Source organism: Tenrec ecaudatus, chromosome 18 (assembly GCF_050624435.1).
Source record: "Tenrec ecaudatus isolate mTenEca1 chromosome 18, mTenEca1.hap1, whole genome shotgun sequence".
NCBI lineage: Eukaryota > Metazoa > Chordata > Mammalia > Afrosoricida > Tenrecidae > Tenrec > Tenrec ecaudatus.
The window spans coordinates 23,212,582-23,238,760 of NC_134547.1; the positions used below are offsets into that span (position 1 = coordinate 23,212,582).

A 26,179-nucleotide genomic window follows, 5' to 3' on the forward strand; every position below is an offset into this window, starting at 1 on the left:
CTCTGTCAACTATGTAGAGGGTGCTATCGCGAACTCTTTCTCACACTTGCTCAACCTGGTTGTCTATCCACTCATGAATCAACTCTGTTGTAGGATGGTGTATAATAGTACTTACCACTGCTGCATTTAATTAACACTTTCACTCCTCCAGTCTCTTCTCTTAATTCCATCCTTCTTTGACAACCTCCCATAGTGTATACTGTGCTCCCCTTCAAGTTCTTAACATCGACGCGCTTTCCTCTCCGTGCCCAAGTTCTGTAATTGCACTGTTTCCTCATTTTATAATTGTCTTCATTCAGTGGTGGGATTAAAATCATTTCACAAGTGGTTCACTGCCCTAATTGCCATTTTAAATATAAGAAAAGATATATTGCTTCTTGACTGACGTCCTCACTTGAAATATTCTTCATCTTCACTTTTATCTGAGCATCATCAGCTGTGTGGTTTATCCCAAACCATCTTTCCACTGTAGGAGCAGGATCCCATTCCTTTACAGGAAGACCAATTAGACGAGTCATTGTGTTTGACATGTAACAGCTAGGCGACTTCCCTTCTCTGAACATACTATGTTCATACTATTGTTCTGACAATATTTCTAGCCCTTTGAACACTTTGAGGAATTGCATAATTCATTCATAATCTCTTGGAAATTTTGGGTGTAACACAAAACTGAAACAAATGACAGCATGTAACCGTCTGGTTGTTTGACATTTTTTCTCGTTACATGTTTGTTTTCTGAAGCAATAAACACACGGAATGAAAATGTAGTGTTTCATCAAATATATTACAAGTTTTAGGAAATTAATAAATATTACAAGCAAAGTTCCAAATGAACATTACTATGGGTGCTAATGCAGTTAGGCAGAGGAATGTGGGGAAAAAAGTAAGTAGTGAAAATTTGTGATTTCCACATTAATCAGCTGCCCAGAGAATCCTGATTACAAGTGCCATTTTAACAGAGGTTCACCAAACAACAAAAGTAGGTGTGGGTTCTGCCAAACCAGCGGACTCCCACTACTGCCTTTATTACAAATTGCTATCTCTGATTGATGGTTTTCAATCTTAATTGCTTTACTTTGGATAAATCTACATCTGAGTTAGTTTCTCAGTTAATCTCAGGCTGATGTCTGTTGATTCTCTGCCCAAAGAACTCTCCTTAGTATTTCTTTTAAGGTTAGTCTGATTTTGTCCCATTCCTTTAATTTAAAGAAAAATATATAACTATATATATACATATATATATATATTACATTCCTTTAATTTTGGTGTATCTGGAAACATCCCAACTTCACCATGGTATTTGAGTAGCGGTTTGGCTGAGTGTATGGTTCCTTTATCTTTTTTAAGTATCAATTTTTTGAACCACGGAGTGTAGCAACTAGAAAAAAAAGTTTAATTGGGGGAAAAAGAGCTGATACCAAGGACTCAATAGAAAGTAACTGTCTAGAAAAGAATTATGGTAGGGGTGAGGGAGGGGGGAAAAAAAGAATTATGGCAACACATGTACAAATATGTATGGCTTGTAATAGCATTGTAAGCGCTCTCAATAAAATGATTGGGGGAAAAAAAGAAAAAAGTTTAATTGAGAGAAGATCCAACAATCAGACATGAGGTGCTGGTGCAGGAAAATGTATGCCAACAAAACAGGTGCAGAGTCCAGAATAGACAATCATATATAATCAAGGTAATTTCAGGTAAGTGGTGGAATTATAGGTATTTATTGGATGGGGTAAAATAAGGCAAAAAAAAAAAGGGCTCGTGGTGGTGGTGGTAGGGTGGGGGAGGGAGGGAGGGAGGGAGTAAAGGGGAGCTGATATCAAGGAGTTCAAGAAAGAAAATGTTTGTGGTAGCAACTGTACAAGTAGGCATGACCTAATTGAACTAGGAGTTGTTTTATCTGTGCATGTGGAACTCTTTGTTCATACCTATTTTTTCTCTTTAAGACTTTCTTTATATGTTATCCCATTATCTTCTTGCTTGCATGATTTTGCCGGAGAGATCAGAGCCTACTCTTACTGATTTTTTCTTTGCAAATAACTTTTTCTTGGGCTGCTCTTAGGATGCTTTCCTTGCCTTTGGTTTCGAAATTCTGACTATGTCAAAGTGATTTTTTTTCTCTTGGCTTCTCTCCTGTTTGAAGCTTTGTTCAGCTTCTTGAATGTGATCTCCTGACCTCTTATGTCAGGGAAGTTTTCTTCCAACAATACTTTGGCAATTTTGCTATCTCTTCCTGTTCTATAATTACATATTATTTCTCTTGATTGTGTTCCACAAAATTCTTAGGTTTTTTTTCAATTCTTTTTTGATTGTTCCACTAGCAGTTTAATATTGAGATTTATCTTCCAGTTCACTAGTTCACCCTTCATTAAATTCTTCTTTGCTTCCAAATATATTACTTATTTCTGAAATCTTAGTGTTAATTTTATGGATTTTTATTTGCTATTTTTGTAGAGTTTAAATTTTTCTATGCATTTTGTCAGGTTTCTCTTGTAATGTTTTCCTGAATTCTTCTAATTTTTGTGTGTGTTTGGCTGGTTTTCATCAATCTTTTCTCAATCCCTTTAATGGCAGTGGAATTGGTTTCTGACAACCACCAAGTCCTCAGGTTACTATCAAGGGGATGCCAGTGAGCTTTCAGACAATTGGCTGACCTAGTTTCCTCAACCCTTTACACCCACTACCCTTTGGCCAGCTCGGCATCACTCATGGCAGCTGCTCCTACTTGTAGAACTATTCACAATAGTCAACCGAGGTGGCAACCTAAATGCTCACCAATTGATGAATAAACAAAATGGGCACTTACAATGGGACAGTACTTAGCCAGTAGAAAAAGTCCTGAAAAGGTGCAGCATGGATGGAGTGTGAAAACATTATACTGATGAAGGACGCCAAGGACTAAAGGGGAAATATTGCATGGCAAAGGGCAGGTGTGGAGAGGTCTCCGTTTATTGGTGGTTACCGGGGTGCGGGGAGAAGGGGAGGAGTTATTAAGGGCGGGGTTGCAGTCACTATTACTACTGTCAAAAGTTGACTTGGTGGGAAGTTATAAGATAGATGTTATATTTACAACATTCACACACGCACAAACTGTTAGGGCTGTTTATGTGGCACCAAACACCTTGCGGTATTTGGTCCACTGGATTGGAGGCTTGAGTTCATGGTTTCAAGGGGTATGCCTGTTAACTGGCCTAAGAATGTGTAGTTCTTCCCTTTGACCTCCTAATTCATTGTCTATGCTTAGTCTTAAAGGTTTCAAAGCTGCCACCCAGGCACAATGGGCTCTATTTACCTGGAACGAGAGAGGAAGGGCAATTGGGAACAGGATATGGAATGTGTGGCACATTGCACAGAAGTACAATTGCCTCCTCTTCTGTGAAACCCTAAGACCTATCCAAATACAATATTCTAAATTGGTCCAATCAAAAGCTCAATGAGTTATTCTTTTTTACAATCAGACTAAGTATAATGAAGTTTTAAATGTATGAAGGAAGGAAAGCAAGTGTATGCATTGGGTGTGGGGTGATGGGATTGACATGGGTAGTTGGGCATATGTGTGTATGACAAATACTGCTGAGCATTTTCTCCAGTGTATGAGCTACACAGTCCCCACTACCACCAGTTGCCTCCAGTGTCATGTCCTTGAGGAGCTCTCTGTCCTCCAGGGTAGCTCTCCTCACAGGGCAGAAGAGTCCATGACACACCCCTCCCAAGCTTGAGAAGGGCAGCCCACCAGTGCTGACAGACCAGAGAAAGGAGAGTATTGTCTTCCTACCTCAGATGTACTTCCCATAGATTCTCCAGGTTCCTAGACACTTGCTGGTGGCCATTTCTAGGTAACCAGGGATCTGGTGAATACCAAGTCTCAGACTAGTCCGATAACCCAAACATGCTCATAGGTATGGGTCTAAAGAGCCTCCTCACCCTACCTTGGGGCCATGTAGTTTCTCCCATCTTTGAGGCCTGTCCTCCCGAACTCTGGCCCAAGCAGTTACCCACATCTTGTGTATACACACACACTCCTCTCCCAACCAAGTCCCACCACATTCACTCAGGGTGCATCTAAGCTCAACACCTACAAGCCATGGGGACAGATCCTCCTGAGCAGCTCTCAATGGAAGATTACTGGTGACCTGAACACTCTTGCTATACCTAGACCTATCCTCAAATTCAAATCCAAGGCTATCCAAGAGACTCCTACCTTTGTAACAGCCCCCACACCTCCCAGGTGTGTAGTTGAAGACCTGCTGGCTGACCGGTCCATAGCTGCCACTTAAAGAGATAGGACCCAGTTTTGAATCAAAGGAAGGAACCCACAGAGCTGGAATGCAGCCTTGAGGATAGGGGTGAGGTTAGAGTAGGTGGTGAGCACAGCCCTACTTTACTCCCTCCTAAACCTGGACGTCTACTTAAACTTCTGGGCAGGCCGTGGCCCATACTGCTCTCCAGGCTTTTGTTGCTGTGAATTCCAGTCTAGCCCTTCTAGGTCCCAAAATCATTACTGTAGCTCCCATCCCTCCCAGAGCAAGGCTACACAAGTCATTCATGTGTACCTGTAGTTCAATAAGCTCTCATCTAGGTTTTATGGCCAAAGAAGGGGAGGAGGCATTGACCACGTAAGAATTAGGGTTTAAGAGGTTATTACCATTAATATAACCCCTGCCCACCTTGGGACCATGAACCCCAGATCCTCTGAGACTAACACAATTTATGGGGTTACTGAGGCTGAAAACCCATTCAAATGCTTTCATATCACCTGGCTCTGGGATTATTTTTAGGAAGAAATGGGGAAAGACCACCAGCTTCTTTACCCTCAATGAATTCGATCTCTTTCCACACCCCTCTCTCGTCTCTCCCCTCCTCTCTAGCAATCATCCATTCTCAATCTCTCTCTGCAATGCTTGCTTGCTTTAGAGAAACTGCATTTCGGCAGGTCACCATTCTGAAGACGCTGATGCAAGCAAACCCCAACACTATTCCGAAGTCTGAAAGGCAGAGACACGCTTTGAGATTTTAAAGGAATTTATATAAAAATAGTTAACCTACAATGCTTTTACCACCTGGAAACTAACTGCATAATATACAACAAATTGGACGTGTGAAATTGCTGTAATTTTTTTTTAAGAAACCACCACCTTGGTCTAGGTTTTTTTTAGAAGACAAACAATATTCTTTTGAATAAAATGGAAATATTCTCATAGGCAAAACTTAATTTAAGTCAAATCATATCCCTTTTTTTTTTTTTGCTGCAGAGTCAGATCAATGGTACGCACACACACGTGTGTTTTCCTTGAGACCTGGGCAGGGCACGTGCCCACGACCTGTGACTGGGATTCTGAGTGAGGAGGTTCTTTTCAGGTGACCAATGAGGGTGGGAGGAGGGTGCAGTCTTCATGCCAGGAGCCAGGGTGGAAAATGAGGCAGACACTGTGGCTGTGTCCTAGTGTGTCCATAGCGCCAAAGACAGGGCAGTCCCCAGGCCAAACATGGCACCCTTCCCACCAGCAGCGTTTGTATTTCTGAGACACACAACCACACCACAAACTCCAGCCTTCCAGACCATACCCACCCCAGGAAGTGATCGTGGAAGGGGTCTTAACCCCTTCTAAACAACACCTGAAACCTGTTCTCCAGATTTGGGGTACAGGGGACCCCAGAAGGGAAAGTCAGTGATGTGGTGAAGTGGAAGGCAGGCAGAGCCCAGAGGCTAGCTGCCTGAGGAGGCACAGACGGTGAATAAATACACGTGATGGTGCGGGGCCGGCCCGGCGGACAGGAGCTCAGTGGGAAGTGAGAGGACACCGTGGGACAGAAGCATGCATGGCAGCCCAGCCCACCCTGACACAATGCTCCAAAACTAACCTGGGGCCACCCCAAACTGCCCACACACAACACACACACACACACACAGGGGCCACCCAAACTGCCCCACACATCACAAGACACACACACAGACACACACACACACAGCCCCAGGTCGGGCACCAGGCCCCTGCTCAGAGCTCTGTAATGTGCATGGCAGGTGATGGAAGGGGGCCAGGCCGGAGGCGCCGAAGATGGCAGCAGCGACACAGCAGGTGGCCCTCCAGTGGGTAGCAGCGGTGTCCATCCTCCCCACTCAGCTGCAGGCCACAGTCCTATGGAAGAACACAGAACTCAGGGTAAGGGGAGGTGTTTTGTATCAGCACACGCAAAAATGATGGGTGGGAAACTTGAGTAGCTACACAGGGGATTTGAGGTAAGATACTGAGGGAGGTTTTTGCGGACTGAGTTGTGTGTTCCCCCAATTCTTAACTGTGATTCTCAGTATCATGCAATTACCCTCCATTCAGTGATCTAATTATCCCATGTGTTATAAATCCTAATATCTCTGATGTAAATGCATCAGGATTAGAGACAATTAAATTAATGAGGCAAGATTCAATTTACATAATTGCAATGTATCTTTAAGTCAATTTCTTTTACTTAAAAGAGATTAAACAAGATCAGAGTAGCCTTAGCAATACCAAAGAAGAAGAGCTGGGGTAGAACTTGTCCTGTGATCCCAGGTGCCTGTACTGAGAACCTCCTTGACTCAGGGGAGAACTGATGCCAACCACAAGGGATACTGGGCCCACAGACATGAACAGGAGACAGGCCTCCCCCCCCCCAAATAGTTCCTTAAGGACAGTGCCCTGAATTTGGACCTGTCACCTCCAAATCTGTGGCAGAATAAATTTGTCTGTCAGTGTTTTTGTCAGAGCAGCACTAGACATCTAAAACAGGGGTAACTGAAGAGAAGGGCGGCGAGAGAGCTGGAGGAACGTGTGAATGTCAGAACACTAACAGTCTTTAGAGACAAAGGAAAAAAACAGAGACAAAAGGAGTAGATTAAATTTCCTAAAGTTAACTGGAAAAGAGAAAATTCTGAAGAACTGAGCTTTGGAGGGTTCATCAGACATTAAAAGATGAAAAGTGAGCAAATGAGGGGAAAATTAAAATGACGGAAAAATTTTTTAATTAAAAATAAATAAATAAAATGACGAAAAATTTAGAAGTGGGTTGTTCTAAAGGCAAAGTCAGGAAGGCTTGTCACAGAGGAACATTCCACTTGGGGGAAAGCTTTACGTGAACAGGAAGGTAACAACTGAGAACTGTGCTACAGGGGACATAGTGAACTTGGCACGTGGCAAGGCAAATACTTGACCAGAGGCCTTAGGAAACAGTGGGAAGAGCGGGATTAAAGGCATCGAGTTTACAGCTTTGCTTTACGGTCCTCATCTTGCCTCTTTACTGTTGCCACAGCTTTTATTAGTTAATTTTCTATGTTCAAAATGACTTATCCTTAAATGACCTTTGTAAATAACTGACAGAAAACATGAAGGGCAGCCCTAGGAGACATGCCGGCAAAGTCAGCGGGTACCTAGCAAGACCAGCTGGACTGCTTTTTCCTTCTTCCTTCCGGATGTCCATTCCCTCAAGGTGGTTCTTTGATCACATTCACTGAATCCATGGCTGACCCTTACTTTGCACCTTTAATATTTGTTGGCCAAAGACACTGAGACCAATAGTTTCCCCAACTCTTCACAGGTCAGAAAGTGGAATCGTGGCTTCATGTCCATCCACAGACCACTGATAGCTCTACAGATAACCACAACACACCAGAGAGGGAAGGGTGGAGGGGATTGTAGATTCCAATTCCTACCCAACTGCTCCCTAGAACCTGTGAGGCCAGGTAACCTTGTCTCACAGGTGCACAGGACACCTGGTTTCACAGTTCAGAAGGTGGTTGCTCACAAGCGCTGGGATCAAATCTTGTCTGGGATGGAGTTTCCTCAAGGAGCCAATTTCCCTCTCTGGATCAACCACGAGCAGCTTGAAGACATGTGCTTTGATTTTCAACATTTAACTAAGGACCAAGTTCAGAAATCCCAAGGGAAAACTGAAGTCCCCAGGACAATTTGATGCCTGCAGGGCAGGCAAAGTTAATACAGCTGATAGCTTGTTACTGTCTTTACCACCCACTCATCGTGTCCCAGGGAACCTTGGCCCCTTGCAGACCATGCCTGCTCCTGGCTCCTTTGGTCGCAGCAGGATTTCCCACTGGACCCCTCCCGGAGGGACCCAAACTTTCTACTGAATATTCCTCACGGGTGTGCCCTCCTATTCTTCTCGGGGTTTCTCGTCACACAAGCTCCTCTTGGAACATTCCTCCTCTTTCCTGTTCACTCCTTCTCAGCCTCCATTTACCTCGAGGCAGCCCCTAAAGACTGGTGCTGCAGACTGTCCTGAGCCCCAAGTCCTTCCTCTATAGAACTCTCCATGGAAGATCCTCTTCATCGCTTGGCTCCAGCTGCCCTCTATATGCAATGGTAGTACTCTTCCTTCTGGCCCAGTGCACTAGGGGGACTGGACTATGTGTCTCACTGTAACATAAACAACTGAAAATCACAACAAAATGTACAGAACCCTGATTTTCAGACAATGGACAAAAGGCACTGCATCTGAGGAAAAAAGGAACAAATGAGGTGAACCCTGTGATTGCCCCAACTCATTGTCTGGTCTTCAAGCTGCAGGAAGCCTTACCTTTGTAGTGTCGTTATGTGCTATGGAGTCCGTTCCAACCCATAGCAACCCTATGTACAACAAAACACTGGCCAGTCCCGCCCCATCCTCGTAATTTATGTCCAGGCCCATCATTACAGCCAGTGACAATCCCCCTTGTGGAGGGCCTCTCTTTTTCACTGCCCTGCTGCTTTACCAGGCATGACGTCACTCCTGATAAAATGCCCTAAGTCAGTGAGAGGGCTCGCCTCGTGCTCCTCCCGAGGAGCATTCTGGTGGCAGGTACTTCAAGAGAGATTTCTTTGCTCTTCTGGCAGTCTGTACTTCTGGTGCTTTTTAATACTCTTTGTCAACACCATCATTCAAATGCATCAACTCTTCTCTGGTCCTTATTCATCGTCCTGCTTCCACATGCATGTGAGATGATTGATATAATGGCCAGCCGGGGTCCTCTAAGTATTATTCTAGCTCTTCAAGGCTTTAAAGAGATCTTGTGCAACAGATTTGCCCAATGTAATTCATCATTTGATGAGTTCACCCTTGGAAGTACCCAATCACAGCGCAGCGTTCCCCCTCGAGTTGAGAATTCAAGGCTTGTGGAAGTTACGGGGCAGAATATCAAAGTGGAGAAAGCCATGTGCCAAGGACTTCCAAATTTCTACACTAACATCCCAGATGCTCTGAGCTGTAGAACGCCAACCTACCTACTGGAGACCGACATGCTTGTGTTTCCAGCTACGGAAAAGAACATCCAGCACCCTCCTCCTTTCGTCCTGCCTCCCAACCTCAAACCCCCATATCCAGTCATCTCTCAACAAATCCAGTCCCTTCTACTGTCTAAGCAGCAATCCAATCAATCTAATGTTCTGAACACAGGACCACAACCCTGACTCAGCCTACCTGTCATCCCAGGTCAATGTGCAGAACTTTGATCATTTTCTGTACCTTCCCAGGGTCCCCACCCCCACATGCTCCTCCTCCAAAACATTCTCTACGTTGGTAATCAATCTGATCATCCTTTGAAATCCATTTTCCTAAGGTTGAGCCCACATCCTTAGTTCACATGGTATTTTGTCACCAGCTCCTGCCAAATTCTCAGTCAACTTCCAACTTCACCACCTGGAAATAGTCTAACTCAATGGCTAACTCTTACGTACTCATCCTTCAAATCTTAGCTCGGCTATTCTCTCCTTCAGGAAGTTTTCTGACTTTCCGTGTCTGGGAGGGGGTGTCCCCGACCAACCACCTTCCAAGAGGGCCCAGGCTCACCTCACAGTGGTAACATTCCACATGGTAGTCTCTGTCCATGGAGACCACGCGAATGGTTGTCTCACAGCCCTGCAGAAAGAGACGGGATTGACCAGGGCTTAAAGCAAATTCTGCTTTGGAGCACCCATCTACAGAACCTAGCATGTCTTTGGTGGATGGATGGAGATTCGTTCCTGTGTGAGCAATGACACCAGGGGTTCCGTGGGGGCTACACCAGCTATCAGCGGGTCCCCAAGAATGGCTATGCATGCACCTCCTGCATCCTCACTGCAACCAGGAGCATACACAGGCGCGAGTGAGAGCTGCCAATGAATGGGAAGGTGGGGGACATGTCTGCGTGTCATTTTCATTTCCTTGGAGTCAGGAAAGACCACTGCTGGCCCAACTTCCCCAGGCACACACACCTGGGGTGAAACAAGCACACAGAGGATGACCCGGGGGTCTTTACTCTGCACAATCCACATCCTTCTCTCTCCTGCTGCCCCACAGACCTCAGCTTGCAGAGCTGATTGGACCCAGCAAGCGGCCCTTATGTCAATGGAGATGGAACTGAGAGAGGCAGCGGGGAAGCCAAGCAGCGGGGGTTACCATTTTCTTCTAACTTCTACCACAACTGCATGCAAGGGCCCAACACACATCCCTCACCCCTGAAGGATACAGGGCAGGAGAATGCGCTCATCCCTCCCACTGTGGCTCCACACCTGGGACAGACCCAAACAGGCCTGATCAGATGCTGGGCTGGACCAGGAGTCTAAACATCTCCAGGTGAGTGGTTCCTACCTGTGCAGGGAGGATAGGACGGGCACAGGAGGCACATTTTGGTGCAAAAACCCTGGAGGAATAAAGGAAACCAGAAGTCACCAGCTGAGTGACCTGAAGGCAAGGGCACAAGGACATCATGTCCACCCGCAAAATGACCCAAGCATCCAATCGTCTTACTTTGGGGTCAGAACAGCTTCTGTCATGTCTTCTTAGCACTAGCCTTTCTATCTGGCTCTCCAATTCGCCTTCATCTTATCACCTTTGGCAGGATGGTTCTGGCCTCTCCCAACTGCTTCCTGGATTTTCCTGCCCCCTCCCTGACTACCTATCCCACACATAGCATCAGATAGGAGCTCTAAGGGAAGAACCTAGAGCCCCAAGGGGAATGGTGGCCTGGCCAGTCCCAGGGGTAAAAAGAGACAGGCTCTGCAGTGATCCAAGGCTGTCTTCCCAGGTACAAGAAGCCTTGCCTGCTTCTGGGAGCAGAGGGATGGATGCTGGCTGGCAACTAGCAGAGTCCTCACCACTAAGAGAAGTGGAGCATGGGGGACAAGGCAGAGGGAGGAAAGAGATGACCGGTGGCTGGATCACATGAGAGACAATCCAAGGCACGCCCTGCCCCAATCACAGAGAGATCACAAGGAGAGGCCAGAAGCGCCTCCGCTTGTGCCTTCTAAGAAAAGGCCAAGAACAGCGGAGCATAGGCAGGCAGGGTGGCTAGAAAAATTCTTCAAGGAGAGGTTGCATGAGTCCTGTCTGCTCCACGGTGCTGGCTACTCACGTGTGATAGTCTCTGACACAGTAGATGTTGTTCTCCATGTCCACAGTGAAGGGCACCCCGTCCAGGCACTCATTACACACAGAGCACCGGAAACAGCCTGGATGGTAGGACTTCCCGAGGGCCTGGAGGATCTGAGGGTGGGAGGCACTGAAGGGTCAATGCAGGTGGAAGGCTAAGCACAGCCCCCAGAGGAGGGTCTGGTCTGAGCCCCTGGCAAGTCTGGAACAGGTGAAAGGATGGGGTCCTCAGAGTCCACCCTGGTCACAGGGGTGGGGGCTCCAGGAGTCTGGGAAGGGGGTAGGTTCTTACCATCTCCATGATGAGGTGTCCACACACACTACACTTGTCAGCTGTTTGCTGGAACCCGGAGTACTGGGAGAGGACAGAAATCCAGGGTGTGAGGTGACAAAGGGCCACTGATTTCCCAGAGAATATCTGCCTCCGGGCCTCCAATGTCCATGTGAATCAGAAGGAGAATCCCCCACCTTTAGGCCCTCCCCCTGGCACCAGTCAGGCACACAGCTTTAACTCACCAGGAAGTCCTCCTGGCAGTACACTTTCTCACCCACATTGTAAAAGGCCTTCCCTCGGAGCCGTCTTCCTGAAAGACAAGGATGAAGGTGGGGTCACTGGACTGCTGCAGACTAGGGATGGGGCTCCTTGCGTTCATCTCTCAGCACCTGCCTCCAGCATATGAGAAAGGGCATCGCAGGTGGATTTAAAATGTTCTTTTCAAGGTTTTACTATGATTATCACAACAATGACGATTTCAGGGGGGGAAAAATTAAACAGAATCTTGTCCACAGTACTGTAAATGTATAAGGAACTACATTTTAAATAGAAATCACCTTGATTAATAAAAAATACATCCACTTCAAGTTCAGTTGAATTCAGAGTCAATTTCTAGGAATAAATTTCCTTATTCCACGATTACTGGAAGTACAATTTTTATCACATGAAGGAGCCTACTATTAAACATCTGTCTACCTACTAAACATCTGTCTCAGAGTAAGGATGGTCAGTGCTCCTTCCAGGTAAAGATGGCAAGACTTCCACTTGCTTACTTTGGACATATTGTCAGGAGAGACCAGTGCTTGGAGAAGGACACCCCGCTCGGTAAGTGGAAGGACAACAAGAGAGGAAGGCCTTCGATGGGATGAAGGACTGACAACGTGGCTGCAGCAATGGGCTTAAGCACAGGAACAACTGGCGGGTGGAGCAGGACTGGGCGGCGTTTCCTTCTCTTGTGCACACGGCCCCTATTGGTCAGAACCAACTCCTTAGCACTTACCAACAATACTGGGCAGCGGCGGTTTCACCTTCAAGAGGCCAAGGTTGGATTCCTACCTACTAAACCTCATGGCCAACTCTGTCAATAAAGGCTTGCATGTTGCTATAACATCGAACAGGTTTCAGCAGAGAGTCCAGACTAAGGCAGACTAGGACAAAAGTTCTATTTCTTAATAATTTCCTTGTGAAAATCAGTCAGTGGAAACCCTACAGATGACATCAATCCAATCTGCAAACAATCATGGGATGATGCAGGGTTGGACAATGTTTCATTTCATTGTGCAGGGGTTGCTGTGAGTCAAGCGCTGACTCAACCCACAGCCACAACACTAAAAAGATGTCTTTGCCAAAACAAAAGCAACATCAGCCCTCACGGCAAGATGTTAGAGACCTGACCATTAAAAGCTAGAGGAGGACTCACTCACTCTCACTCACTCACTAACCCTCCTACTCACTCATTCTCTAATTCACTCTCTCACTCACTAACTCACTCTCACTCACTCACTTTCACTCTCTAACTCACTCTCCCACTCTCTCACTCATTAATTCACTCACTCACTCACTCACTAATTCACTCTCTTACTCACTCACTAACTCACTCTTACTCACTCTCACACTGACTCTAACTCTCCCACTCACTCAACTCACTCATTAATTCACTCACTCACTCTCTCACTAATTAACTCTCTCTCACTCACTCACTCACTCTCTCTCACTCACACTCACTCACTCACAAAAAAAGGAAAAAAATAAAAGCTAGAGGAGAACTACAATGCCAAACTAGGAGTAAGAAGGAATTTCCTCAACCTAACCAAGGGTATCAATGAGAAACCTACTGACCACTTGTCCGTCAGCCGGTTGTACCATGGTGACTCTCAAGTTGCTGGGATATTGGAAGCTGTCATCAGTATTTCCAATACCAGCAGGGTCAGCCATGGTTTGTAGGGTTCAGCAGCAGTTTCAGACTAAGGCAGACTGGGCAGTCCATGTCTGAGGGAGAAGCCACTAAAGCTTAATGGCTAGCTGTGGAGTGCCGTCTGACAGAGTGCAGAAGATAGCCGTTCCGACTGGGAGGCAGACTATGACCAAGGAAGACTCGTTTCCTCAAAGTAAAGGATGGATGGGGCAAAGCTTCCAGAACCTTCCTGTGCTGATGGGGCACAACTTAAAATGAGCAGAAACAACTGTAAACACCCATTAATAAGCATAACATGGAATACACAAAGTATGAATCTAAGAAAATTAGAATTCATCAAAAATGAAATGGAATGCATACAAATTACTATCGTATGCATTAATAAAATGTTTTGAGAATGATGATGGCAACAAATGTACAAATGTGCTTGACACAATGGATGGATTGTGATAAGAGTTATATGAGCCCCAATAAAATGTTTTAAAAATCTGCTTTCTACTTGAGCCCTTGGTATCAGCTCATTTTCCTCTTCCTCCCAGCTCCCCACTCTTACAAACCCTTGATAATTTATAAATTATTATTATTTTGTCATATCTTACACTGTCTGATGTCTCCCTTCACCCACTTTTCTGTTGTCCATTTGCTATCCACCAGGAAGGAGGTTATATGTAGATCCTTGTAATCGGTTCCCCCTTTCCACCCCACCCTCCCAGAATGGTCACTGTCACCACTGGCCCTGAAGGGATCATCTCTCCTGGATTCCCTGTGTTATGAGTTCCTATTTGTACCAGTGAACATCCTCTGGTCTAGTCAGATTTGTAAGGTAGAATTGGGATCATGATGATGGCGGGGTAGGAAGCATTTAGGAAATAGAGGAAAGTTGTATGCTTCATCGTTGCTACACTGCATCCTGGCTGGCTCATCTCCTCCCGGTGACCCTTCGGTAAGGGGATGTCCAATTGACTAGAGATGGGTCTTGAGTCCCCAATCTGTACTCCCCCTCATTCACAATTATATGATTTTTTGTTCTTTGATGCCTGATACCTGATTCCTTCGACACCTCATGATCACACAGGTGGGTGTGCTTCTTCCATCTGGGCTTTGTGGCTTCTCAGTTAGATGGCCGCATTTTTATCTTCAAATCTTTAAGATGCTAGATGCTATATCTTTTGATAGTCAGGCACCATCAGCTTTCTTAACCACATTTGTTTATGTACCCACTTTGTCTTCAGTGATTGTGTCAGGAAGGTGAGCATCTTGGAATGCCAGGTTAATAGAACAAAGTATTCTTGCATTGAGGGAGTACTTGAGTGGAGGCCCATTGTCCATCTGCTACCTTAATACTAAACCTATAAATATATGCACATAGATCTATTTCCCCATCCTCATATATATATTTACATATGTATATGCCTAGATTTAGACCTCTACGAATGCCCTCTGCCTCCTAGTTCTTTCCTCTCTTTCCTTTTACTTTCCTCTTGTCCCACTATCATGCTCGGCCTTCATTTGGGTTTCAGTAATTCCTCTCAGTTACATTACCCTTGATCAAGGCCTACCAGGCCTCCTACACCCTCCTCATCACCAATTGTGGATCAGTTGTTGTTCTCTTGTCCCTGGGTTTGTTAACACCACTTCCTTTCCCCATCACCCCCTCTTCTCCCATGTCCCTAAACCATCGGTCCCATTGTTTCATTGTTTTCTCCTCCAGATTGTTCATCCAGCCTATCTTATTTAGACAGACCTGAGAGAAGTGGTTCTTAGTAACCTTTGAAGTCTGGAGCCAAACTCACCTGGTGTTAGAACAATGCTCCATTTAAGATCAAAAGAGCAGTCTTTACCCAAGAACGAAGTTCATAGGGCTGGGCATGAAGCAGGACTAGAAACTGCAAACCCAGGGAGGAAGGATGGTACACTGAGAGGGTTGTAATGGATGAGTTGAAACCAAACGTGTATGGACCGTTGAACATAGAACTATGGTCTGCTCTACAAACCTTCATCTAATGGACCAAAAAGCTTATACCAAATATCAACAGACTGTCCTCGGCCAGGCTGTGCAACTCCAAGGCTTCCATTTTTAAAGTGTGCATGTATAAATCGGTCCCATATCCTGGTGCCATAGTGGTTAACTGCAGGGCTGAGATCCACAAGGTCAGTTGTTTGAAACTACCAGCCGCTCCTTGGGAGAAAGATGGGGCTTTCTAATCTTGTAACTTGCTGTCTCAGAAACCCACAGGGGGAGTTCTACCCCGTCCTATAGGGTCACCACAAGTCGGCATTGGCTGGTGTCTGTGCACGTGGTGTTTTGGTTTGTGAATTGTACCCCTGGAATTGTGCAGTCCATAGCCACCCCTAGAAGCTATAACGCAAACAGTGTCCAGGATTTGTGCAAAGAAACACCCCTCTTCCTGAGAGCTACTGAAAACACAGATCACACACACATTAATGATAATTAGGGTAACATCAGAATTTAATAGCAACACTGGCCACTATTTCTAGTAGTAATACTGACTTAAAAATTCTATTTAAGAATTGCTTAAAATGATTCTAAAAATAAGAATTGTTTCTGAGTCGCCACACACCCCGCCTACATAGCAGTCCGATCTACCACCAGAGTAGGCCACAGGTGGCCCTTGAAAACACTGACCAGTCGCACCAAGGAAGAGCTCAGGGCCTCTTGACCTCTAGAAACATGGCACCCGGCTCCGAAAGACCTGTGTCCATCTTGAGCATCTCTTCCCAAACAGCAAGTTGTGAGAAGAGACACATCTGCATTCAGAAAATGTATCTCCAACATGTCCTTCTTGGATCACTACAATAGTCTGACAAAGTCCATGACAGATACTGCAGTGCAATGGATGACTGGCTATGGCTCTTATAGCCACAGACTTTACAATGCTTGGCAAGTGAGTGGGTCAAACTCTAACGCACCGCCATCGAGCCAATTCAAACTCTACAGTACAGAGTAGAACTGCCCCTTTGCGTTTCTGAGATGTCAATCTTCACAGGGGCAGCCAGCAGGGCAGCTGATGGGTACAAACCACTGACCTCGCGATTAGCAATGCAATGTGTACCCGATATGCCAGCAGGGTTCCTAAAGGACCCGGCAGGAGTATGCAAATATGAGGTGTCTGTGGCCCACCAATGGGATTAGATAGCTTGTAAATCATGTAAACAAAGCATATGGAAACTTTGGGTGGGACCGTGCAAATAGTGTATTAAACTCTAGCATGAGGGTTGGTCAGTTTTGTCATTCTGTTGGGTTTAAAATGAGCCATCTCCAAACTATGTGCACAGCACTGAAGCTACAGCTCAGGGGGAGGGACATGTCTCATCAGAGCACACAGGAACAAATGAAGGGGGAGGAAGAAAGAGTGGAGCACATCCTGGCCCACCAAGCCCTGAGGGCAGTATTCCCGCTCAAAGCACATCCTGGCCCACCAAACCCTGAGGACGATATCCCTGCTCAGAGCAGCCAACGCAGAGGGAGGACCATAGGGCCAGCCCCACTATGAGACACGACATCCCTCACTGACCCATAACACTACGGGGGACAACACTGGAGACACAGTGCGGGAAGTGGTCTGATCTGACCACACCACACTGAGGCGAAACACTAATGGCGTGCAACAGAACAGCAAGGGGAACAGAGCAATGAAGTCCCCAAGGAATACCAAAAATAGACTGGGGGGCCAGGGCATGGCACACCATCAGACTCGATAGGAAAATACTCCTAAAGGTCAACAAACAGACCTTGAACTATTTACAAGCTTTTCCTTTTTTGTCCTTGGTTTTTGTTGTTTTGTTTTCTTTTGTTGCTTTGTTTTGCTCTGTCTTGTTTTTGTGCATATTATTATCTCTGCAAGTCTATCTAGATAAGACAGGCAGGATAAACAAGCTGAAGGAGAAAACAAGGGACTGATGGTTCTGGGAGACTGGGTGAGGGGGAGGAGGGGGAAAGGAAGTGGGTGTTAACAACCCCAGGGACAAGAGAACAACAACTGATCCAAAATCGATGGTGAGGAGGGTGTAGGAGTCCTGGTAGGGCTTGATCAAGGGAATGTAACTGAGAGGAATTACTGAAACACAAATGAAGGCTGAGCATGATAGTGGGACAAGAGGAAAGTAAAAGGAAATAGAGGAAAGAACTAGGAAGCCCCGACACAACAGCTGGAGCCAAAGTGGGTGAACAAGTAAATGTGGTGAAGAAAGCTGATGGTGCCCGGCTATCAAAAGAGATAGTGACTGGGGTCTTAAAGGCTTTAAGATAAACAAGCGGCCATCTAGCTCAGAAGCAACAAAGTCCACATGGAAGAACACACCAGCCTGTGTGATCGAGTAGTCCCAAAGGGATCAGTTACCAGGCATCAAAGAACAAAAAATCATATCATTGACTGCACACCTCCATGATAGGATCGCTGAAGACAAATGGGTGCATAAGCAAATGTGGTGAAGAAAGCTGATGGTGCCCGGCTATCAAAAGAGATAGTGTCTGGGGTCTTAAAGGCTTGAAGGTGAACAAGCGGCCATCTAGCTCAGAAGCAAAAAAGCCCACATGGAAGAAGCACACCGGCCAGTGCGATCACGAGGTGCCAAGGGACCAGGTATAAGGCATCATGCAAAAAAAAAAAAAACAACAATATAAGTGTGTGTATGTATGTGTATATATGTGTATATGTATATATATACCATATTAAATGAAGGGGGAAGTGCAGAGTGGAGACCCAAGGCCCAAGTGTCGGCCAATGGAGATCCCCTCATAGAGGCGTTTAGGAGAGGAGATGGGTTAATTAGGGTACGAGGTAGTACCGATGAAGAACACAGCTTTCCCCCAGATCCTGGATGCTTCCTCCCCCCAACTACCATGATCCGAATTCTACCTTGCAGGCCTGGATAGGACAGAGGCTGTACACTGGTACATATGAGGGCTGGAGGTACAGGGAATCCAGGGTGGATGATACCTTCAGGACCAAGGGTGTGAGGGACGATGCTGGGAGAGTGGAGGGTGAGTGGGTTGGAAAGGGGGAACTGATTACAAGGATCCACATGTGACCTCTTCCCTGGGAGAGGGACAGCAGAGAAGGGGGGAAGGGAGACTCCGGATAGGGCAAGATATGACAAAATAACGAGGTATAAATTACCAAGGGCACATGAGGGAGGGGGGAAAGGGGAAGGAGGGGAAAAAAAAAAGAGGACCTGATGCAAGGGGCTTAAGTGGAGAGCAAATGCCTTGAGAATGATTGGGGCAGGGAATGTATGGATGTGCTTTATACAATTGATGTATGTATATGTATGGATGGTGATAAGAGTTGTATGAGTCCCTAATAAAATGTAAAAAAAAGAAAAGAGGAGAAAAAAACAATTAGGGCAAAGACTGTACAGATGTGCTTTATACAATTGATGTATGTATATGTATGGACTGTGATAAGAATTGTATGAGCCCCTAATAAATTGTTAAAATTATTTTAAAAAAAGAACTAGGAAGCAATGGGCATTTATAGAGGTCTAAATACAGACATGTACATATGTAAATATATTTATAAATGAGGATGGGGAAATAGCTCTATGTGTATATATTTACAGTATTTAGTATTAAGGTAGCAGATGGACATTGGGCCTCGACTCAAGTACTCCCTCAATGCAAGAACACTTTTCTCTATTAAACTGGCATTCCAAGATGCTCTCCTTCCCAACATGATCGCTGAAGACAAAGCGCATACATAAACAAATGTGGTGAAGAAAGCTGATGGTGCCTGACTTTCAAAAGAAAAAGCGTCTGGGGTCTTAAAGGCTTGAAGATAAACAAGCAGCCATCTAACTGAGAAGCAACAAAACCCAGATGGAAGAAGCACATCGGCCTGTGTGATCACGAGGTGTTGAAGGAATCAGGTATCAGGCATCAAAGAACAAAAAATGAAATCATTGTGAGTGAGGGGGAGTGTAGAGTGGGGATCCAAAGCCCATCTGTAGGCAACTGCACGTCCCCTTACAGAAGGGTTGAGGGGAGGAGACAAGCCAGCCAGGGTGCAGTATAGCACCAATGAAACATACAGCTTTCCTCCAGTTCTTTAATCCTTCCTCTCCCCTACTACCATGATTCCAATTTTACCTTACAAATCTGGCTGGACCAGTGGATGCCCACTAGTACAGATCAGAGCTGGAAACACAGGGAATCCAGGATAGACAAACCCCTCAGGACCAATAATGAGATTAGCAATACCAGGAGGGGAAGGGGAAGGTGGGGGAAAAGGGGCAACCGATTACAAGGATCTACATATCACCCCCTCCCTGGGGGACGGACAACAGAAATGTGGGTGAAGGGAGACATTGGACAGTGTAAGAGATGAAAAACTAACAATAATTTATAAATTATCAAGGGGCTCATGAGGGAGGCAGGGTGGGGGAGGGAGGGGGAAAATGAGGAGCTGTTACCAAGGGTTCAAGTAGAAAGAAAATATTTTTAAAATGATGAAGGCAACAAATGTACAAATGGCTGTGTGTGTGGAATGTGAAGAGTGGTACGAGCCCCCAATAAAATTATTTTTAAAATTACAAGGAGGGGAAAGGAATATATTAGTAGTAATAATTCAGTATCTACAAATTACTTAATATTTAGGAAAAAATAAGAAGGATAATACTCCCATCAAGAAAGAAGAGCCAGAAGGAAAGCATGTCCTTTGGATCCTAAGACTCCTGCACTACTCTAAAAGTCCTCCTCCATCTAGGAGAGCCTGGGTACAGAGAGATGGCAGAGAACTGGTGGCCACGGAGGCAAGAGCACCAAGAGCATGAGATAGAATGGTGGGAGAAGCCTGAGTGCCCTTGGGCAGGAGGCATGGCTGTGGAGCGAGGTGGCTCCTGTGCATTTCTCTGGGAAGCTAGGTTTGCTGACTCACAAAGCTAGGCTGCCTCTGAAGAATGGAATTATCTGTGGAACGATAAGTGCTTTTTACAATTAGCCTCTCTCAGGATGGTTGAATTAACTGCATGTATGCAGCTTTTATAGAATAAAATATTGAGATGTTTAGTGTAAGTAATTTAAAAATGCCAGCTTACAAAGTTATGAAAATGTCTTAGCCACATGCAGACATACTGAGAGAAGAAGTCCCTGGTGTGGGAGCCCAAGCCCATAGCCTTGGGGGACACCATCAAGGTCACCTGGCACAACAGAGCCTACAAAGACAATGTTCTTTTTGGTGTGCAGTGATTGAAGTCTTAAAAGCTTGTGAGAAGCCATCTAAGATGTCACTACTGGTCTTTCCCCATACAAAGCACAAAAGAGTAAAGAAATTAAAGGCTCATGGAAATAATTAGTTCAAAGGAATGGTAGACCTTATGAACATCAACCTCCACAACCCTGAGACTACAAGAACTATGGAGTACCGAGCTGCACTGCTGGCCCACTCTGAAACAGAGACAATAAAAGGTCCTGGATAGAAGGGAGAAAACTGTGGAACAAAACTCAAGATAAAAAAATTTTTAAAACCTGACTTACTGGTCTGATAGCGACTAGGGGAACCCCAGAGGCTATGGTTTTCAGTCACCTTTCAATCTAAACTTGAATTTACTCCCATTCCTTAACTTTCAGCCCAGCAAGAGGCAGGCCTGAAAGGTCAATAATAACCCCAGGGAGATACACAGGTCTCAGAACAACCAACCGTAAAAGATCAAAAGACAGCATCTGGCCAGGACAAGGCTCAGAAGATAGGAAAACTCACTGCCATGAGTGGCAGGGTCCCAGCAGGTTCCCTGCACAGCAGTAGGCCTCATGAAGCGCTAGGAAGGAAGGACAAGTGGAAATGGCAAACACGGGGAACATTACACTGAGGAGATTGCACTCAATGTCATGAAACAAAACGTTTCGTTATCTTTGAATGGAAAAGTTAATTTGCGCCGTAAATTTATACCCTAATTCACAATAAAACCCAAAACCAAAGTGACTGTCACTGAGTCTATTCCAATTCAAAGACTCCTGTAGAATTGTCGACACTGTCAATCTTTATAGATTAGTCTCATCTTTCTCCGCAGAGGCTGGTGGGTTTGAACCGCCTTCCTGTGGTGAGCAGTCCAGGGCTTCTAATCACAATAAATAAAGCTACACGCACAGAACACAAATAGCAAAAGACAACATAAACACTGGGGGGAAAAAAGATCCTACTTCAGGATAAGGTTTAAAAGAGCGACAGAAAAGTCCAAGTGCAGATTTATTCCGGTGGCTGCATTATAATCACCTTTAAAAAAATTAATGTCTAGATTAAATTACAACATTTATGACATAGTATACATAAAATTAAAAGGGAAGATTGGTCCCAAGTCCAGCTGTCCCCTCTGGTCAGCTCATGAGCTCCTGGCCTACCTCCCAAGGGCAGCAGATCTCCCCATGGGCCTAACTCTCAAAAGCAGGCCAGGCCCAGAGGGGAAGCCACAACCTATTTGCATAAGATCATGATAAGCCTCCTCTGCACTCCAGCCTGGGGCACAACGAGGTGGTCCACTATCTAGGGCTTAGCTCTCTCTGTTCAAGATGCAAGGGGCCAGGAGGAGAAGTTACCTACCACACGAGTCGCAGATGAAGCAGTCAGTGTGAAACAGGCTCCCCATCGCCTGGCAAGCCTGCCTTGCTCCGTAGATACCAAGCCCACACTTGATGCAAATGCCTAAGGGAAAAGATGCAGGAGAAAACAGGGCTTAGCACCATGGATGGGGAGTCAGATGGACATGCATCCGACTCCCCACCCTGATGCTGACCAGGTTCTGATTTGGGCAAGTTAACTTCCTTAGGCTTCCAACACTTGGTTACATATGACTAACATGGGGCCAATTACAGTTTGGTGATGCTGCTATTGTTTGCTTGTTTTTATAACAATTTTTAGTGGGAATTAGGTGGAGGTTCCCATTTCAGATCATCAACTTTGTATTCAACAGTTAAAACTACTAATCAGCCCCATCCCCAATAGTTTAGCCCCCATCCAGTCCTTGATTTCTCTTTTCCCGCTTGTGGGCTTCCACTTAGCCCAAGTTAACACCCATCCACCGTCTAGCTCATTGCTTGATCTCTCCCTGCTGCTTTGTTTTGAAAGTTCAATGCTTAGCTGAGTACCTGGTACAGAGTAAGAACTAACTAAAGCTGTCCTTGCTTTATTTGATAATAATGATTACTATCAAATATAAAGGTTTATGCCTAAAAAGTCAGGCTAAGCCCCTGTGCCCATGACCTGCTTTTGGACTAAGGTAGAATCTTTTTTCTATGAACCAAATCATATTCTCCAAACTGAAAATACACATTTTCTGACACACAGAGCTAAAACCAAACAGGCACATCGCAGGACAGTCACTGACCCTCCCGAGCAATACTTTCCTCTGACCATAAACCAAAACCAAACCAAACTCACTGCTACTGAGTCAATGTCAGCTCCTATCGACCCTAAAGGACCGAACAGAACTGCCCCTGTGAGCTTCCAGGGCTGTGACTCTGTGGGAGTAGAAAGCCTATCTTTATTCTCTTGCTTATTTATACAGACACTGATGGCCTGTCACAACCCTAACACAGTTCAGACGTTGGCGAGTCTGCAGGGCATGAAATGAAGGGCCTGCCCTCAAGGAGCTTCCATTCTATGGAAGGAGACACACCACCAGTTCAGCCATATGTCAGGTGGAAATATGAGCAATGGAAAAAATACAGCTGGCAGAACTGGGGTTATTGGGGAAGGGTCACTGACAAAGACCTAAAAGGAAATGTGGGAGGGAGCTGGTATGCAGGTATCTGGGAATGTTGGATGAAATTGAAGCCCATCCCTGGCAGCACAAGATGGGCAGAAGGGAGAAACGTGTAGCAATGGCAGGTGAAACCCCTGTTCTAGCCCAACGGCATGTCCCTGGGCAGCCCTCTCCCTTGACCCACCCTGGGACCTAGACAGTAGGAAACCAGGTAAGCCCCTTCAGTTCCCCAGGATCTCCCACACCCGACAGGGCATGAAGACGTGCTCTAGGAAGTGGTGTCCTTTCCACCCCCTCTTGCTGTCTACCAGGCTCCTCTCGACACATAAACATGCTCAAACCTCTTGCACCATGAAAAGGTCCCCACTACTTCACCCGCAATCCCAACTTGCCCACACTTCAGTCATCTCCTAAATAAATGTCTAGGTCTGCGGACTCTGGGTTTGGACCTTGCTAGAGGTGGGCACCACCTCTACTCTTTAGTTTCCAGGGTGTCACCTACATTGGGTCTTTTGTTTCTTCTTCTTCTCCAGCTCTCTCATGCCTTCCAGGGACACCCAGGGGAGAACAAAGTCAATGGTCCTGAAAACCAGGTGGGAATGTACAGGTGGGCAGATGGGGACCCAGGTGAGTAAAGGAAATGCTAGCAACCACCAGAAGTGGTGGCCACACCTCAGCTCTCCTGATAGCTACTGGGAAGGAAGCAGGCCCAGTATTGCCAGAGATTCTAATTCTCCAAGGAAAGCAAGAACTCTAAACATGTATGTGAAATCCTTTGATACTAAAAGTAACTTCTAATTAACATGCTTTGAAAATGCAGGGTTCAAATAAACCACGTCTATAAATGACATGGGGCTGGGGCTTTCCCAGTATTCCTGGGCAGTCCGACAGTCCCTTTCTCTCCCTACTGCTCTCAGCTCCAGATTCCCCACATGCTGCACCTGCCGCTAGTTCCCTGCCTCTTTCTCCCGTGAATCGCACTCAGAGGCTCGGCTCCTTTGCCCCTAGTCTTGACTTCATCCCTTCCCCTCATGAGTATCCAGACTCCGCAATCCTCATGGGAGCAGCTCTACCATCAACAACCTCACCGAGTCACAGCCTGGTCCTCACCAACGCATCCCCTCAATGCCAGCTGGACCTCTCTTTCTAAAGTGAACTCATCTACCCTCACACCTGCACTCTTACCCAGAAACCTTTGCAAGTCTACAAGGTCAAATGCCCAACTGTATAGATTTGAAGAAAATTGTGGTTGCCTAGAGTTTTCCAAACCCAGAAAAGTATCTCCAAAATCTGAATTTCCAGCTTGTCTTGAAAAACCACATGTCTGCCATCATTCTCCTCAGACGCTATAGGAAGCAGGTGGCGAGCTCTGCTTCAGACAAAATGCCCCACCAACCCTGACCAACTTTTAGCGTCAGCCCCGACACAGTTCCTATTACTACCTGGATCTGTGGACACACCTGGGTAAGAAGAGGCAACTACCAAGGGCTAAGACACAAACATCATCCTAGAAGAGTTGATTCTGTTAGCCTGATCTTTGGCCTCCAAGGTAGAAAATGGGTTATTGTCACTAGATCCCTGTGTGACCTGATCCCTTGTGTGGCCCGATCCCCTGGGGTTAAAACCGCTGTCCTAAGAACCCCCAGAACCTGGCAGGCAGGCTCACACAACCTCCGCAAAGAAATGCTGCAGGAGACGCTGCTTGCTCCTCCCGGCCGCCGCCTCCAACCCCAAGCCCTGAGCCATCCAACCAACGCTCCGCCTAGGCCGTCTCCTCTCCGCGGCCGCCCGGACCCTCGTTCGCGAGCCGGCAGGGTCCGCAGGGCGCGCGGCGCGGCCGCCCCGCTCACCGAAGTAGTCCCGCGCAGTGCGCGCTTCCAGCGCCCGCTCCAGCTCCCGAGTAAGCACCTCCAGCCGCCGTTCCGCCGCGCTCGGGCCGCCGTCCCGCCCCGGGGGCAGGTGAAGCGACGGCAGCGGGAACGGCGCCTGTCCCGCAGGCTCCGGGGAGCGCGCTGGCGCCGGGCAGGCTCCGGGCAGCAGCAGGTCGGCGTAGGCGCCGGCCGAGCCGCGGGAGCCGAGGCTGGACACACTGGAGCGGGCGCTGCCCACCGACGGTGGCCCCGGTCCGGGGCGCGGGTCCGAGCGGCCAGCCCGCGGGCTGCCGTGGCGCTGGTCGTAGCCCAAGCTGATGCCGCTGGAACGGGCGCTGCCGCCGTCCGAGCCCGCCAGGCTGGCCCGCGGGCTGCCCACCAGCTGCGCGCTGAGCTCGGGGGGCCCCGCGCGCCGCGGGCCTCGCTCCCCGCGGCTCAGTCCGTCCGCCCCAGCCTCGGGGCCGCCGCCGCCGCCGCCCTTCCCTCTGCGGCCCAGCGCCGGCGCCGCCTCGTCTCCGAGTCCGGCCCGCGGCCCCGGCCCCGGCCGACCGCGGCCCTGGGAGTCGCCGGCCGCCTCCGGCTCCCGCAGGGCCAGCCCGCCCAGGAGCAGGGCCGCCTCGTCCGCGGCCGAGCGGGAGCGCTGCATGGCCCGGCCCGCCGGCCCGAGCGCGTCACCTCCGCCCCCGCTTCCCGCCGCCCCGCCGCATCGTCCGCTCCAAGCCGGCCGCCAACCCCGGGACCCCTGGGCGCGGGGCGGGGCGAGGCCGAAGCCCGGCCGGGCTCGCTCGGCCGGCCCGCGCGGGGCGGTGCGCGCGCGCTAGGCGCCGGGCCGCGCGGCGGCGGAGGAATGCGCGCTCGGCGGCGTGGGCCGCGCCCGCGCGGCGCGGCGGGCGGAGGGACTCCTTTGCCGGAGCAGGAATGCGAGGAAGGAGACGTGCTGCGGCCCGTGGAATGTGGGCGGCGCCGGCCGAGCTTCCCGGAGCGCGCAGGGCCGCGGAGGCGGCGCCGGACCGCCGGGGCGCGCCGCTGCAA

At 47.5% G+C, this 26,179-nt stretch overlaps 1 protein-coding gene across 4 annotated transcripts; it reads right to left on the reverse strand.

Moving 5' to 3' along the window:
- Positions 1 to 804: 804 nt before the first annotated feature.
- On the reverse strand, positions 805 to 25,937 carry WTIP (WT1 interacting protein). Of its 4 annotated transcripts, XM_075536310.1 has the most exons (8): positions 25,127 to 25,919; positions 22,115 to 22,216; positions 11,887 to 11,954; positions 11,663 to 11,725; positions 11,354 to 11,484; positions 10,591 to 10,642; positions 9,811 to 9,879; positions 811 to 6,134 (listed from the first exon to the last, which is right to left on the reverse strand). In XM_075536310.1, exons 1-8 carry the CDS (start codon positions 25,791 to 25,793, stop codon positions 5,994 to 5,996), a joined length of 1,293 nt encoding a protein of 430 aa, XP_075392425.1. In that variant the 5' UTR covers positions 25,794 to 25,919; the 3' UTR covers positions 811 to 5,993. The 4 variants fall into 4 exon arrangements, 2 of the variants coding, with proteins under 2 accessions (XP_075392426.1, XP_075392425.1); XM_075536311.1 differs by lacking the exon at positions 10,591 to 10,642 and having other exon boundaries at positions 805 to 6,134; positions 25,127 to 25,926; XR_012780828.1 differs by lacking the exon at positions 811 to 6,134 and having other exon boundaries at positions 11,354 to 11,572; positions 25,127 to 25,936.
- Between the last annotated feature and the right edge of the window lie 242 nt (positions 25,938 to 26,179).